Source organism: Sinocyclocheilus rhinocerous, unplaced genomic scaffold (genome assembly GCF_001515625.1).
Source record: "Sinocyclocheilus rhinocerous isolate Xijiao unplaced genomic scaffold, SAMN03320098_v1.1 scaffold1735, whole genome shotgun sequence".
Classification (NCBI taxonomy): Eukaryota; Metazoa; Chordata; class Actinopteri; order Cypriniformes; family Cyprinidae; genus Sinocyclocheilus; species Sinocyclocheilus rhinocerous.
In genome coordinates, this window is record NW_015642868.1 from 812,502 (window position 1) to 826,118 (window position 13,617).

The 13,617-nt window shown below is 35.8% G+C and overlaps 2 protein-coding genes across 3 annotated transcripts; both read left to right on the forward strand.

Moving 5' to 3' along the window:
• Positions 1-2,186: 2,186 nt before the first annotated feature.
• LOC107756887 (1-phosphatidylinositol phosphodiesterase-like) lies at positions 2,187-3,631 on the forward strand. The gene is made up of 2 exons (XM_016574206.1): positions 2,187-2,236; positions 2,785-3,631. Exons 1-2 carry the CDS (start codon positions 2,187-2,189, stop codon positions 3,626-3,628), a joined length of 894 nt encoding a protein of 297 aa, XP_016429692.1. The 3' UTR covers positions 3,629-3,631.
• A 2,609-nt stretch (positions 3,632-6,240) lies between these two features.
• LOC107756903 (uncharacterized) lies at positions 6,241-10,578 on the forward strand. 2 transcript variants are annotated; one of them, XM_016574229.1, is made up of 7 exons: positions 6,241-6,394; positions 7,466-7,683; positions 7,804-7,917; positions 8,626-8,682; positions 8,773-8,973; positions 9,958-10,077; positions 10,188-10,578. In XM_016574229.1, the coding sequence occupies exons 2-7, from the start codon at positions 7,510-7,512 to the stop codon at positions 10,251-10,253; spliced, it is 732 nt and encodes a 243-aa protein (XP_016429715.1). In that variant the 5' UTR covers positions 6,241-6,394; positions 7,466-7,509; the 3' UTR covers positions 10,254-10,578. The 2 variants fall into 2 exon arrangements, with proteins under 2 accessions (XP_016429715.1, XP_016429716.1); XM_016574230.1 differs by lacking the exon at positions 6,241-6,394 and adding an exon at positions 6,423-6,508.
• The last annotated feature ends 3,039 nt before the right edge of the window (positions 10,579-13,617 follow it).

The window sequence follows — 13,617 nt, forward strand, 5'->3', positions numbered from 1 at the left end:
TCCATAACATACGCCTGCCCATACCATAACCCCACCGCCACCATGGGCCACTCGATCCACAACGTTGACATCAGCAAACCGCTCACCCACACGACGCCATACACGCTGTCTGCCATCTGCCCTGTACAGTGAAAACCGGGATTCATCCGTGAAGAGAACACCTCTCCAAAGTGCCAGACGCCATCGAATGTGAGCATTTGCCCACTCAAGTCGGTTACGACGACGAACTGCAGTCAGGTCGAGACCCCGATGAGGACGACGAGCATGCAGATGAGCTTCCCTGAGACGGTTTCTGACAGTTTGTGCAGAAATTCTTTGGTTATGCAAACCGATTGTTGCAGCAGCTGTCCGGGTGGCTGGTCTCAGACGATCTTGGAGGTGAAGATGCTGGATGTGGAGGTCCTGGGCTGGTGTGGTTACACGTGGTCTGCGGTTGTGAGGCCGGTTGGATGTACTGCCAAATTCTCTGAAACGCCTTTGGAGACGGCTTATGGTAGAGAAATGAACATTCAATTCATGGGCAACAGCTCTGGTGGACATTCCTGCAGTCAGTATGCCAATTGCACGCTCCCTCAAAACTTGTGACATCTGTGGCATTGTGCTGTGTGATAAAACTGCCTTTTATTGTGTGGCCTTTTATTGTGGCCAGCCTAAGGCACACCTGTGCAATGATCATGCTGTCTAATCAGCATCTTGATTATGCCACACCTGTGAGGTGGATGGATTGTCTTGGCAAAGGAGAAGTGCTCACTAACACAGATTTAGACAGATTTGTGAACAATATTTGAGAGAAATAGGCCTTTTGTGTACATAGAAAAAGTCTTAGATCTTTGAGTTCAGCTCATGAAAAATGGGGGCAAAAACAAAAGTGTTGAGTTTATAATTTTGTTCAGTGTATTTAGATAAAATGTGCAATAAAAAATAAAGAAAATTGTGTTAGTATTGCATTAATGCAAACAGGAAATCAACTGACGCAGGCAGAAATAACATGTATAAATATAGATATTATGTGTGAAAGCAAGTGTGTGTCAGCACCTCCACAGACTATAAGAAGGGGTGCTTACTTTAATGTGAGAGAAGAGCGCTCAAGCATCTCGACGAGCAGCAGGAAGGGGAAACCAGCGCTGATACACCGGACACATTCTATAAGAGACACGCAGACGGAGGATAGGGTAAGCTTTATCTGTAATTAAGTGAACTGTTCAAAACCAGGGTTATAATCGTTAACTGAAACTATCAAAAACATTTCTTTTAATTAAAAAAAGTAAAATAAAATAAAATAACTATAATTTGAAATTTTACTTTGTCATTAAATAAAAATAAATTAAACTTAAAAGAGTAATATTTAAAAAGAGCAAAAACGAATAAAAATGACAAAAGCACACACAATTATTAAAAAAATAAAATAAAATTACAACTAAAAATACAAAAATAAATGCTAAAAACTATATTAGTATAAAAATAAAATAATTATTTTCCAGACAATACATGAATGCAGGCCTTTTCTATTTTCCTTTTTTAGTGGCATACAAATTAGGTTTTCATCTCATATTTACTACAGGCTATTCAACACAGAACCAGAAGAATATTTTGATCAACATGATATAAGCAATTGATAACATAGGAGACAGAGGACAAAGGCACTGGCAATTTGTTTAAAAAAAAGAGAAATTGCTTATATGATGTGCACAAGAGATGGTATGGAAGTTGAAGTCACTTTGATCTGAGAAATGTACCAAAGCATCTGAGAAAAACCTGTAAAACATTAAACCAACAACATGGTGACGCAACCATAAGAGCAACTTAACTCTGATTATATATATAATTAAAAGAACAATGTGAAAAATGGAAATACACTGCTGTGATCAACACTTGTTTCTGGGTGTCCATCAAGAATTGTGAGGTATTTTATCTTTTTGATGTTGTTGTTGTAATTTAAAGCCATAGAAAGTCTTGAAATGGCTTGAACAATCTAATTCTTTATTTTTATTTTATTATTATTATTTGTAATTATTTTTATTCTTTTCATTTTAGCTGTCAAAAATGTAACTAACTAACTAAATAAATAAATAACATTTGACCATTGTTTCATGCGATTCTCGTGTTGCCTCTGTACTGTATTTACAGCTCGTTGTAAATGCAGTTTTGTACTAATGTATTGTTTTATTTTGTGCTAACCTCAGGCAATGAAGAAGATAGGAGTTCCTGGAAAAATTCTCTGTGTCTTGATGCTGCTGTGAGTATAAAATACTGAATTATTGTATTTTTATATGCTAAATTGGGTAGGTTATTGGGGTTTGGTTCATTAAGAAAGAAAACTACAACAAATGGAATGTTATTTATTTATATTTATATTGAATACTGATCAAGAGCTGAATAAAGAATTTAATATAAAGCTATTTTTGTAACATTTCTCATCTGTGTCCTTGTGCTTTCAATATTTTGTGAGTTCTTTTGGGCAGGGTGATGATATTATGATGTCCTTATACCTGCCCCTGCACAGCTGAGGCTCACTCTATGTGCACACTTCCCTGCGTAGAGGAAATGTTGTAAAAAGTATTAGGACTGCACAGAAAATATCATTGTGCAATGAATGACTAATTCTGACTAATGTCAGAATTTCTGCCTGTTTTCTTCCCTGACGTGTATTTAATAGTAGCCTGAATACTTTTAGATGAAGTTATTTCCCTTTGCATTTATTCATTTGACATTTATCCAAAGCAACTTACAGTGCATTCAAGCAATACATTTCTGTTGACCTGATATTCTGATTCTGTTCCACAGACTGCACAGCAGTATTCAGCAACAAGTCTTTAATGATGAGGAAACACTCCATCTCCCTGCAAACTATACAATTGGCTGGATGGAAACTCTGGATGATGAAAAGTTAATTTCTGACATCACTCTTCCTGGTACCCATGAGAGCTTGGCCCTTCATGGAGGATTCATAGCAAAATGTCAGGCTTGGTCTCTAGAGGATCAGCTAAAGGCCGGGATACGCTTCTTTGACTTCAGAGTATTTCCACTTGGGAAAAATTTGCTAATTATGCATGGACCAGTTTACCAATATGCAACTTTAAAAAATGCTCTCGAGACAATTAAGACATTTTTATCTAAATATAAATCTGAAACAGTGTTGGTCAGAGTTAAGCCTGTTCTTTTTTTAAAGAACAAAGTTCCACTTTTAGTTGAAAATATGGCTAAAAATTACCCTGAATGCTGGACTGAAGAAACAATACCAAACATTGGTCAAGTAAGAGGAAAGATTGTATTTGTTCAGAAAAATGCCATTCGGCTGGGTATCCATCTATATGAAACTGATAAACATAATGACTATATAGTGACTAATGTTGAAAAAAAAAAAGAAACAATTATTAAGCATCTGAATGACACTACATATGAACAGTATAGAGCTGATTGTGTTGTTTTGAACTATTCAAGTGGCACAGGCATACCTAGATTGAGTCTAGACATAAACCCCAAAAGCTTGGCAAAGCAAATCAACCCTTGGCTGTATAAACATCTCGATAATGAATCAAAGAAAACCAATCCCAAGCCTTGTTTTGGGGTGATAGCCATGGACTTTCCAGGCTTGGATTTGATTAAAAAGGTCACTGAATTCAATTAGTAGATGTTTCAGACTGTAATTATCAAATTAATATGCTGAGCTGACTAATTCTGTTTTTTATATATTTTTTTAATTTTAGTTATTTGAAAATCAAGCATGATGTGCTACTGACCTGAGCTTCTTGAGATGCTCTGTTCATGTTTATGATATAAAAGACACCACTGCTGGTCCTGCATGCTAGACAATAAGATAAACATAAAATATCACAGTTATTCGTTTTGCTCAGACTGTAATTATCAAATTAATATGCTGAACTGACTAATTCTGTTTTTTATATATATTTTTTTAATTTTAGTTATTTGAAAATCAAGCATGATGTGCTACTGACCTGAGCTTCTTGAGATGCTCTGTTCATGTTTATGATATAAAAGACACCACTGCTGGTCCTGCATGCTAGACAATAAGATAAACATAAAATATCACAGTTATTCGTTTTGCTTGTCTCTCATTTTTAAATGATGTTATACCATCTAATCATCAAGCTACATTTTTATTCTTGCCTTTTCCTTTAAATAAATTACTTAACTGGCATCACTGGCTTTCCTGATTTTTTTTTTTTTTTACACTATACATCTTCAGACACACTGTGTAGAATAGACTTTTTTATTTTTATTATTTATTTACTATTATACTTAATATTACTTTTAGTTTACTTTACTTTTACTTTTAGTCATTTAGCAGACGCTTTTATTTCTATTAATATTTTGAATTTGCTTTATTTGAGTGTTTTTATAGGCCTACTACTAATAAGATTTAATTTATTTTTATTTCAGTTATAGTTCAATTTTTGTTTTTTTTTCCTATTAAAGCTATTTACTTTTTCCCGTTTTTTAAGGGACATGAAAATCAATTAACTTTCCTACTTTTGTATTTAACCTAAATTAAGACAAGGACCAAAAAATAAAATAAAATAAAATGATAAAAAATATATACAAAAATTAAGGGATATAAATTATGTCTGAAACGTTTGCATGATTTCACCACCAGGTAGCTTGTATCACCATAGATATGTATAAAATACATATCTATGTGTATCGCATACAAGTCAGCTGCTGTCAAAAAATGTGTAAAATCAGAACAGAGCCACCAGATAAATGCTTAATAAATTAAAATGCTTAATAAATGAAAGTGTCAATGCTGCCACAAAAAAGCTTGAGCTAAAGTACTCAAAAGCAGACTAAGGGTGTCTAAAGATCGTTTGAAATTCATATAAAACCTTATGTGCTCTTTTTTTAGATATTATTATTAGTAATCCTGAATTTAAAATATAAATTTGGTTAATATTCATTCAATAGACTTTAAATAAATTTTTTCCAATTTTGATCAATCCTGTATTAATTTATTGTTTGTTTTTCTCAATTAGTTTGATATGCTGGTAATAAAACTTTAAAAAAAAAAAAAAAATTAAAAAAAAAATGAAAAATGCATACAAAAACATTTCAAAACTAAAAAATTTAAATAAAAAAAAAAAATAAAGCTAAAAACAATTCAAAAATATTAAAAGAAAAAAAGGTATGAGTATAATAATGATTCTAGCATAACACTAAGCCAAACACCAAAAAACAACTACATATGTGTATGTACAGCCGCACACATATATATACATGTACATATATATAAATACATTAAATATATATATATATTTTATTTGAGTGTTTTTATAGGCCTACTACTAATAAGATTTAATTTATTTTTATTTCAGTTATAGTTCAATTTTTGTTTTTTTTTCCTATTAAAGCTATTTACTTTTTCCCGTTTTTTAAGGGACATGAAAATCAATTAACTTTCCTACTTTTGTATTTAACCTAAATTAAGACAAGGACCAAAAAATAAAATAAAATAAAATGATAAAAAATATATACAAAAATTAAGGGATATAAATTATGTCTGAAACGTTTGCATGATTTCACCACCAGGTAGCTTGTATCACCATAGATATGTATAAAATACATATCTATGTGTATCGCATACAAGTCAGCTGCTGTCAAAAAATTTGTAAAAGCAGAACAGAGCCACCAGATAAATGCTTAATAAATTAAAATGCTTAATAAATGAAAGTGCCAATGCTGCCACAAAAAAGCTTGAGCTAAAGTACTCAAAAGCAGACTAAGGGTGTCTAAAGATCGTTTGAAATTCATATAAAACCTTATGTGCTATTTTTTTAAATATTATTATTAGTTTCAGGTGTAAGGTTTGGTGTTGCCGATATTGTGCATTTAATGACCACTTCTGTTTAAGCAAGAAGAATTTCTGTTTAACAATGTCAGAAAAACAGCTCCGCCTTATTACGGGAAAAGTTTTTTTTGTTGTTGTTTTTTTATAAACAGTTCATTGTAAAGAACCGGTTCACAAAATCGATTCAGTGATTCCTTTGCGTCATCGCGCAATGCGTCACACAATGTCCGTGACATCCAGCATTGTATAATTTGTATTCACAGTGCTAAAATTAATGTATATCTCTTGGCTGAAAAGGTTTTTGTTTGTATTAAAGGTAATATGTAGGAATTCGTTGTTATTAGGCAGACTGTGTGAAGGAGGCTGTGGTTCAGTGAGTCACTTTTGTGAGAACCGCTCGAAACGATTCAGTCTGATACATAAATGATTCTTTCAGAAGATTCTTTGAAAATATCCGAATCAAAAAAGAACGAACTGACGTCGCTGTTTTGGGCCTGTAGCTTATCAGAACTGATCGTTCTTTTCTCTGCTCCTAAAGTTTTGACATTTTCCTGAAATCTAGTGACTGCACTCTGGACTGTTACTAACAGGGTAAGTCTGAGTTGTTTCTTATTAAGAGCTTTCTGAAATATGTAATACTGCAAAAATATAAATTCAGCGTCACAGGAATTAGATGTTTCGTTTTCTTTCTACTTTGGTCGAAAGGTAAACTTCCGCCATCCATACCCTGTCAATTATCAAAGTTATTCTAGAATGTTTGAGAAAGAATTCTATTAAGATTAGCTTTAGGCCAAATTGTCACATTTGAATTCATTGCATTGCCCAAATTCTTCTTGTCTCTAGCAGGTTGTCACATGTGCTTTTAATGTTGCAACTGAATATAGTTTCAGTGTCAGTAAATAGCATTGTGGCTCTTTATCCTTAAAGGCTTACTACATGCCCGCTATGTCATTATTTGTTAATTGATCTGTATCTTATTGTCCTTATAAGCAGTGTTGGGGAAAGTTACTTTTAAAAATAATGCATTACAATATTGCGTTACTCCATAAAAAAGTAACTAATCACGGTACGTAGTTACTTTTTATGGAAAGTAATGCATTACGTTACCTTTGCGTTACTTTTAAAATCTGGACAGGGCTTGCTTGTTTGTTTTTAAAATAAAAAAGTTCTATTTTTGGCAAATATAAAAGCCTTTTCACACCAAAAGTTAAATGAATAAGCCTCAGGCTGAAGGGAAAGTAAACTTGCATAATATTTTTTTTACGTAATTTAAGTGAGATGAATTAATGCATATTCATATTTATTTTAGAACTACCTTAACAACATTTGATTTCTCTCAGCATGGGGACAGGAGAGCTGTCAATCAATAAAATGGAAAAAAAAAGTAACTTGCTTTACTTATTTGAAAAAGTAACTCAGATATTCTCTTGTAAGTTAAAAAGTAATGCGTTACTTTACTAGTTACTTGAAAAAAGTAATCTGATTACGTAACTTGTGTTACTTGTAATGCGTTACCCCCAACACTGCTTATAAGGCAATAGCAGTGTCAAGGCTTTTAGTGAACAAGCTTTTTTGTTTCTTCTCTAAAGCTTGATTTGAAATCTTGATGTATTTATACCAGTTGTGATGCACTAGAATGGTAATTTACTTGTCTTTACACAGGACGTTTGGTCTTCATCATCTGTTAAAAGGCTGAAGTCTGCAGCATGTCTCTGACAGTGTCTCAAGGTGAGGGTTTGACGGTCATCACCATCGCCTCAGACCCGAAGAGCAAATGGCCCGTACTGTGTCAGGTTTTGAGTTTTCTCTGCTGCAGTCCGGTGTGTTCTGTGTCTCAGAATATGAAAAAGAAGCTGACGAACATCCACACTGCTCTTGGGGTGAATTAAACAACTGTCTTTTTAATACAAGACTTTCATTACAAGACTTCTGTCATTTTAAGTTGCTTTTTCATTTGTAAGGTGTGAACAAAAATCTTGTTTTTTTTTTTTATGCCGTAGACTATGCAGATAATAGTTGGAGTCATCAATATTGTGTTTGGGATTTTGCTTAAAAGCTCTAGGATATGGAATAACATTACAGAATCTGGGGTTGTTTTCTGGATCGGTGGAGTGGTAAGAATTTGTCTTATTCTGCTTATTTTTATTTTTATAAACCATTAAATGTGTAATGAGTGAGTCTATATATTAAATTTATCAGTAACAAATTTGAGAGGATGAGAAGGGAGAAATCTACTGTAAAATGCATGTGCAAATTTCCATGTTTATATTCATATTGGTTAATTTAATTACTCAAAAAAATGCCTAAAACACTTTCCTTACACCTTACATGTGAGTGTACGCATCTTAATCATTTTCAAAAAAAAAAAAGAGAGAGTAATATATACACACGCATATTAGTAGTGAACATTTCTTCACCAGATATTAACAATATTTGAAAGCAAGAGCTTCTTTAAAAATAATGTTTTATTAGTATAATGGTTTGATAAGTTTTTAATAAGAACGTTTTTTTACACTACCTGAGCAAGTTGCACAAAAGCATCAAAATGAATTTTATTTATAAAGAACATAGATCTTAATTAGTGTTGTGTTATTGACCCATATATTGCTTTTAATTTTTTGGGGCAGGTAGCGTTTAGGACTTTTTATGTATTTTAATGGAATTTGATTTGCTAGTGTTTATGTCATCAGTTGTGATGGATCCAATGCATTTTGATGATTTTGTTTAGCATAACGAAGATCTGATGAGTCAGAAAACCTAATTTACACTTTTCATTTCAATGACTGTGTTTGGACACTCAGAGGTTTTTAATGTTTTTTTAGGTCCTTGTAATTGGAATTGTGACTGTTCTTGCAGCTAAGTTTCCCAGTCCTTTCCTAGTAAGTTGTCTATCAAAGCCATAATAAACTTATCAGTGTTTTTGGAAGTTATGCTGAGCATCACCAGTTTATATTGTTTGTGTTGTACAGCTGGTCATCACAGTGATTCTGAATGTAGTCAGTGCTGCACTGGCAATCACAGCTGCTGTGCTGTATTCAGTGGACCTGGCAACTGGAAATGGTCTATATTGTGACACCAGTTATTACTCGTCTAATAGCTATGCTGTAACACCTTCCCCTGAACAGACGAGGAGAACCGAGATCTGTGTGAAGTACAAGTATCTCAATAAGGTAATGTTTAATTTTTCGTTTTATTTATTAGATTGTGTAGGATCAAATGACCAAAGTTGGGGAAGCTATTTTAGTTTGTGGTTTCACAAGCTATTGGTAATTCGAAGGTATTGCATGAATCTAATCTTTTGTAAAAGTACTTGAAGTTAGGAGGTCATATATTATAAAAATAAGTAACTATAGGATTATATAATTCATAATTCAATCACAGCCATATCACCCTGCAGCCCAAGACTGGTTGCCCACTGAAGCTAAGCAGGGTTGAGTCTGGTCAGTACCTGGATGGGAGACCTCCTGGGAAAACTAGGTTGCTGCTGGAAGAGGTGCTAGTGGACACTATACTGTCAAAAAGCACCGTCTTTCGGATGAGACGTTAAACCGAGGTCCTGACTCTTTGTGGTCATTAAAAATCCCATGGCACTTCTCTTAAAGAGTAGGGGTGTAACCCCTGTGTCCTGGCCAAATTGTCCCCCTGGACTTTGTCAATCATGGCCTCCTAATAATCCCCAACCACTTGATTGGCTCTATGACTCTCTCTCCTCTCCACCTGTAGCTGGTGTGTGGTGAGAGCTCTGGCGCCTTTGTCCTGTGGCTGCCGTCGCATCATCCAAGTGGATGCTTGACTCTCTCTCCTCTCCACCTGTAGCTGGTGTGTGGTGAGAGCTAGCTCTGGCGTGTCCTGTGGCTGCCGTCGCATCATCCAAGTGGATGCTGCACACTGGTAGTGGTTGAGGAGAGACCCCCACACATGATTGTAAAAGCGTTTTGTGTGTACAACAATACACAATAAAGTGCTATATAAATGCATCATTCATTCATTCATTCATTCAACCAGAGCAGTATTACTCTGAATCAAAAACGGCGAGGGTTCTTGAATTATATTGTTTCAGATTGAATTACAGTGGATGTTTGTACTGTATTTCATATAGGCCTTATCGACCATTACTTTCCTCAAATGACACTGTGATCTTTACCCACCTCTAGATGATCCTCGGAGGGCTAGATATCATGATGATAGCGCTGTCGGTCCTTCAGCTCTGTGTGACCATCAGTTTCTGTGTTTTGACTGGGAAAGCTTTGTGCAAGAAGGATGAAGATGTAAAGGTACTGTATCATCAGCACTATTACAACAATCAATCAGTCAAATCCACTGTGATCGTGAGAGAGTTTGAGAGAGCTGCTCTGTGTGTTCATGTTTGTTTGTGGTTTTGCAGTCGGTGGAGGATCCAGAACTTCACAAGCCACTCCTGGAAGATGACACTCCTGGTCCTGCATGTTGAAGAAGCAAAATATAAAGCAACAAATATATACAGTACATACAACACCGCTCAATATAGTAGTGAGATGATTTCCAATATGTTTATTCTTATCAGGTGGTTACTGCTAGTAAATGAAGTGCTGCTTTTTGAAATAAATGTCTTGAGCACTTTGGCACCATCCCTTTTTATATATATATATATATATATATTTAGATAGCACCTCCTGACTATAGTTTAAAATGCGTACAAGTTTACATTATTTATCTCCGTTCAAATCTGACCTTAGATGGAACAGGTTTTCACCCCAATCTGACATTTAAAGCAATAGTTCACCCAGAAATGAAAATCTGCTTTTAGATTTTTATTCCACAGGTATGTCTGCGGTTGAGCTTCAGTGGGATTACAGTGATGCTGTGTGCCACTGTTTTTCCTTGCAGGAGTTTCACTAATTTAAATCAGCTGAAACTGTCACCAAGAGTCAGTACTTCAAATTAAAGGGATAGTTCACCCAAAAATTAAAATTTGATGTTTATCTGCTTACCCCCAGGGCATCCAAGATGTAGGTGTTTTTGTTTCTTCAGTAGAACACACAAATTAAACCCTGCGGCTCGTGACGATACATTGAGGTCTTAAGACACGAAACGATCGGTCTGTGCAAGAAACTGAACAGTATTTATATCATTTTTTACCTCTGATCCACGCAATGTCTGAGCGCGTTCACAACATCCGGTGCGTGACGCGTGTACGTGCTCTGGCATAGTAGACATAGATATATATAAGTAGATGCCTCATTAGTGACTGTTTGTATGGGCCGCGATACGTTCCAAAATGGCGGATGCGTCAACGTATCTGGAGCGGTCGAATAAGGAATCTATACATGATAGTAGATGCATGTGCGGAAGCGATCTGTCGTGCGCATACGTCACTCATTATTTACACAGTGAAGAGAGATTGCGGACGTGTTCACTGGCACAGCGATGATCTAAAGATATTTAGAAGTACAGGTCATCACAATGGAAGACGATTTTGAGATATCATCAGACAACGTGGAATTTTTTGCCCAACCGTATCTATTTGACGTCACGCGGCGGATGTTGTGAACGTGCTCAGGACAGTTGGACATTGCGGTGGATCAGAGGTAAAAAAAATTATATAAATACTGTTCAGTTTCTTGCACAGACCGATCGTTTCGTGTCTTAAGACCTCAATGTATCGTCACGAGCCGCAGGGTTTAATTTGGTTTTGTCAGTGTATGTTTTTTTTACTCTCAAAACCGTGGAGCCCATTGACTGCCATTATATGACTGACTGACTGCAATGGTTTGAGTTAAAAATCTTTGTTTGTGTTCTGCTGAAGAAACAAAGTCACCTACATCTTGGATGCCCTGGGGGTAAGCAGATAAACATCAAATTTTATTTTTTGGGTGAACTATCCCTTTAATGAGGCCTACGATGAATCAGTTCCAAAAATAAACACAAGACCAGTCCTAATTGAAAGAAAACAAGCTGACAAAAAGACACCTAAGATATGCAATATTAGGTGATAATATTGCATAACAAGAGATTTATAAGCTATTTTTGTAGGCCGGTCATTTTTGACCGGGAACACCACAAGTGTAACAAGGTTAAATAACATAAAAATTGTTTAACAAAAATTAACAAATTTGTTTTGCGGTGGAAGTAGTTATGCCCTGTGTGAACAAAGACGAAGTAAATCTTAGTCCAATGCGATAACATTAAACCTTTATGCACAACATGGGTCTAAAGTGACCCGACTGACTTTTTATTTTATATATCATAAAGGTGCATCTCAATAAATTAGAATGTCGTGGAAAAGTTCATTTATTTCAGTAATTCAACTCAAATTGTGAAACTCGTGTATTAAATAAATTCAATGCACACAGACTGAAGTAGTTTAAGTCTTTGGTTTTTTTAATTGTGATGATTTTGGCTCACATTTAACAAAAACCCACCAATTCACTATCTCAACAAATTAGAATACTTCATAAGAACTTCATACTTCAATAAAAAAAACATTTTTAGTGAATAGTTGGCCTTCTGGAAAGTATGTTCATTTACTGTACATGTACTCAATACTTGGTAGGGGCTCCTTTTGCTTTAATTACTGCCTCAATTCAGCGTGGCATGGAGGTGATCAGTTTGTGGCACTGCTGACGTGGTATGGAAGCCCAGGTTTCTTTGACAGTAGCCTTCAGCTCATCTGCATTTTTTGGTCTCTTGTTTCTCATTTTCCTCTTGACAATACCCCATAGATTCTCTATGGGGTTCAGGTCTGGTGAGTTTGCTGGCCAGTCAAGCACACCAAACACCATGGTCATTTAACCAACTTTTGGTGCTTTTGGCAGTGTGGGCAGGTGCCAAATCCTGCTGGAAAATGAAATCAGCATATTCAAAAAGCTGGTCAGCAGAAGGAAGCATGAAGTGCTCCAAAATTTATTGGTAAACGGGTGCAGTGACGTTGGTTTTCAAAAAAACACAATGGACCAACACCAGCAGATGACATTGCACCCCAAATCATCACAGACTGTGGAAACTTAACACTGGACTTCAAGCAACTTGGGCTATGAGCTTCTCCACCCTTCCTCCAGACTCTAGGACCTTGGTTTCCAAATGAAATACAAAACTTGCTCTCATCTGAAAAGAGGACTTTGAACCACTGGGCAACAGTCCAGTTCTTCTTCTCCTTAGCCCAGGTAAGACGCCTCTGACGTTGTCTGTGGTTCAGGAGTGGCTTAACAAGAGGAATACGACAACTGTAGCCAAATTCCTTGACACGTCTGTGTGTGGTAGCTCTTGATGCCTTGACCCCAGCCTCAGTCCATTCCTTGTGAAGTTCACTCAAATTCTTGAATCGATTTTGCTTGACAATCCTCATAAGGCTGCGGTTCTCTCGGTTGGTTGTGCATCTTTTTCTTCCACACCTTTTCCTTCCACTCAACTTTCTGTTAACATGCTTGGATACAGCACTCTGTGAACAGCCAGCTTCTTTGACAATGAATGTTTGTGGCGTCAACGTATCTGGAGCGGTCGAATAAGGAATCTATACATGATAGTAGATGCATGTGCGGAAGCGATCTGTCGTGCGCATACGTCACTCATTATTTACACAGTGAAGAGAGATTGCGGACGTGTTCACTGGCACAGCGATGATCTAAAGATATTTAGAAGTACAGGTCATCACAATGGAAGACGATTTTGAGATATCATCAGACAACGTGGAATTTTTTGCCCAACCGTATCTATTTGACGTCACGCGGCGGATGTTGTGAACGTGCTCAGGACAGTTGGACATTGCGGTGGATCAGAGGTAAAATATTATATAAATACTGTTCAGTTTCTTGCACAGACCGATCGTTTCGTGTCTT

Excerpts from the sequence above, each read along its gene's own strand:
- LOC107756887 (XM_016574206.1), top strand. The coding sequence starts at position 2,187 with ATGAAGAAGATAGGAGTTCCTGGAAAAATTCTCTGTGTCTTGATGCTG. Across the intron at positions 2,237-2,784 it reads CTCTGTGTCTTGATGCTGCT|ACTGCACAGCAGTATTCAGC; the intron begins GTGAGTATAAAA and ends TCTGTTCCACAG.
- LOC107756903 (XM_016574229.1), top strand. The coding sequence starts at position 7,510 with ATGTCTCTGACAGTGTCTCAAGGTGAGGGTTTGACGGTCATCACCATC. Across the intron at positions 7,684-7,803 it reads ACATCCACACTGCTCTTGGG|ACTATGCAGATAATAGTTGG; the intron begins GTGAATTAAACA and ends TTTATGCCGTAG. Across the intron at positions 7,918-8,625 it reads TTTTCTGGATCGGTGGAGTG|GTCCTTGTAATTGGAATTGT; the intron begins GTAAGAATTTGT and ends ATGTTTTTTTAG.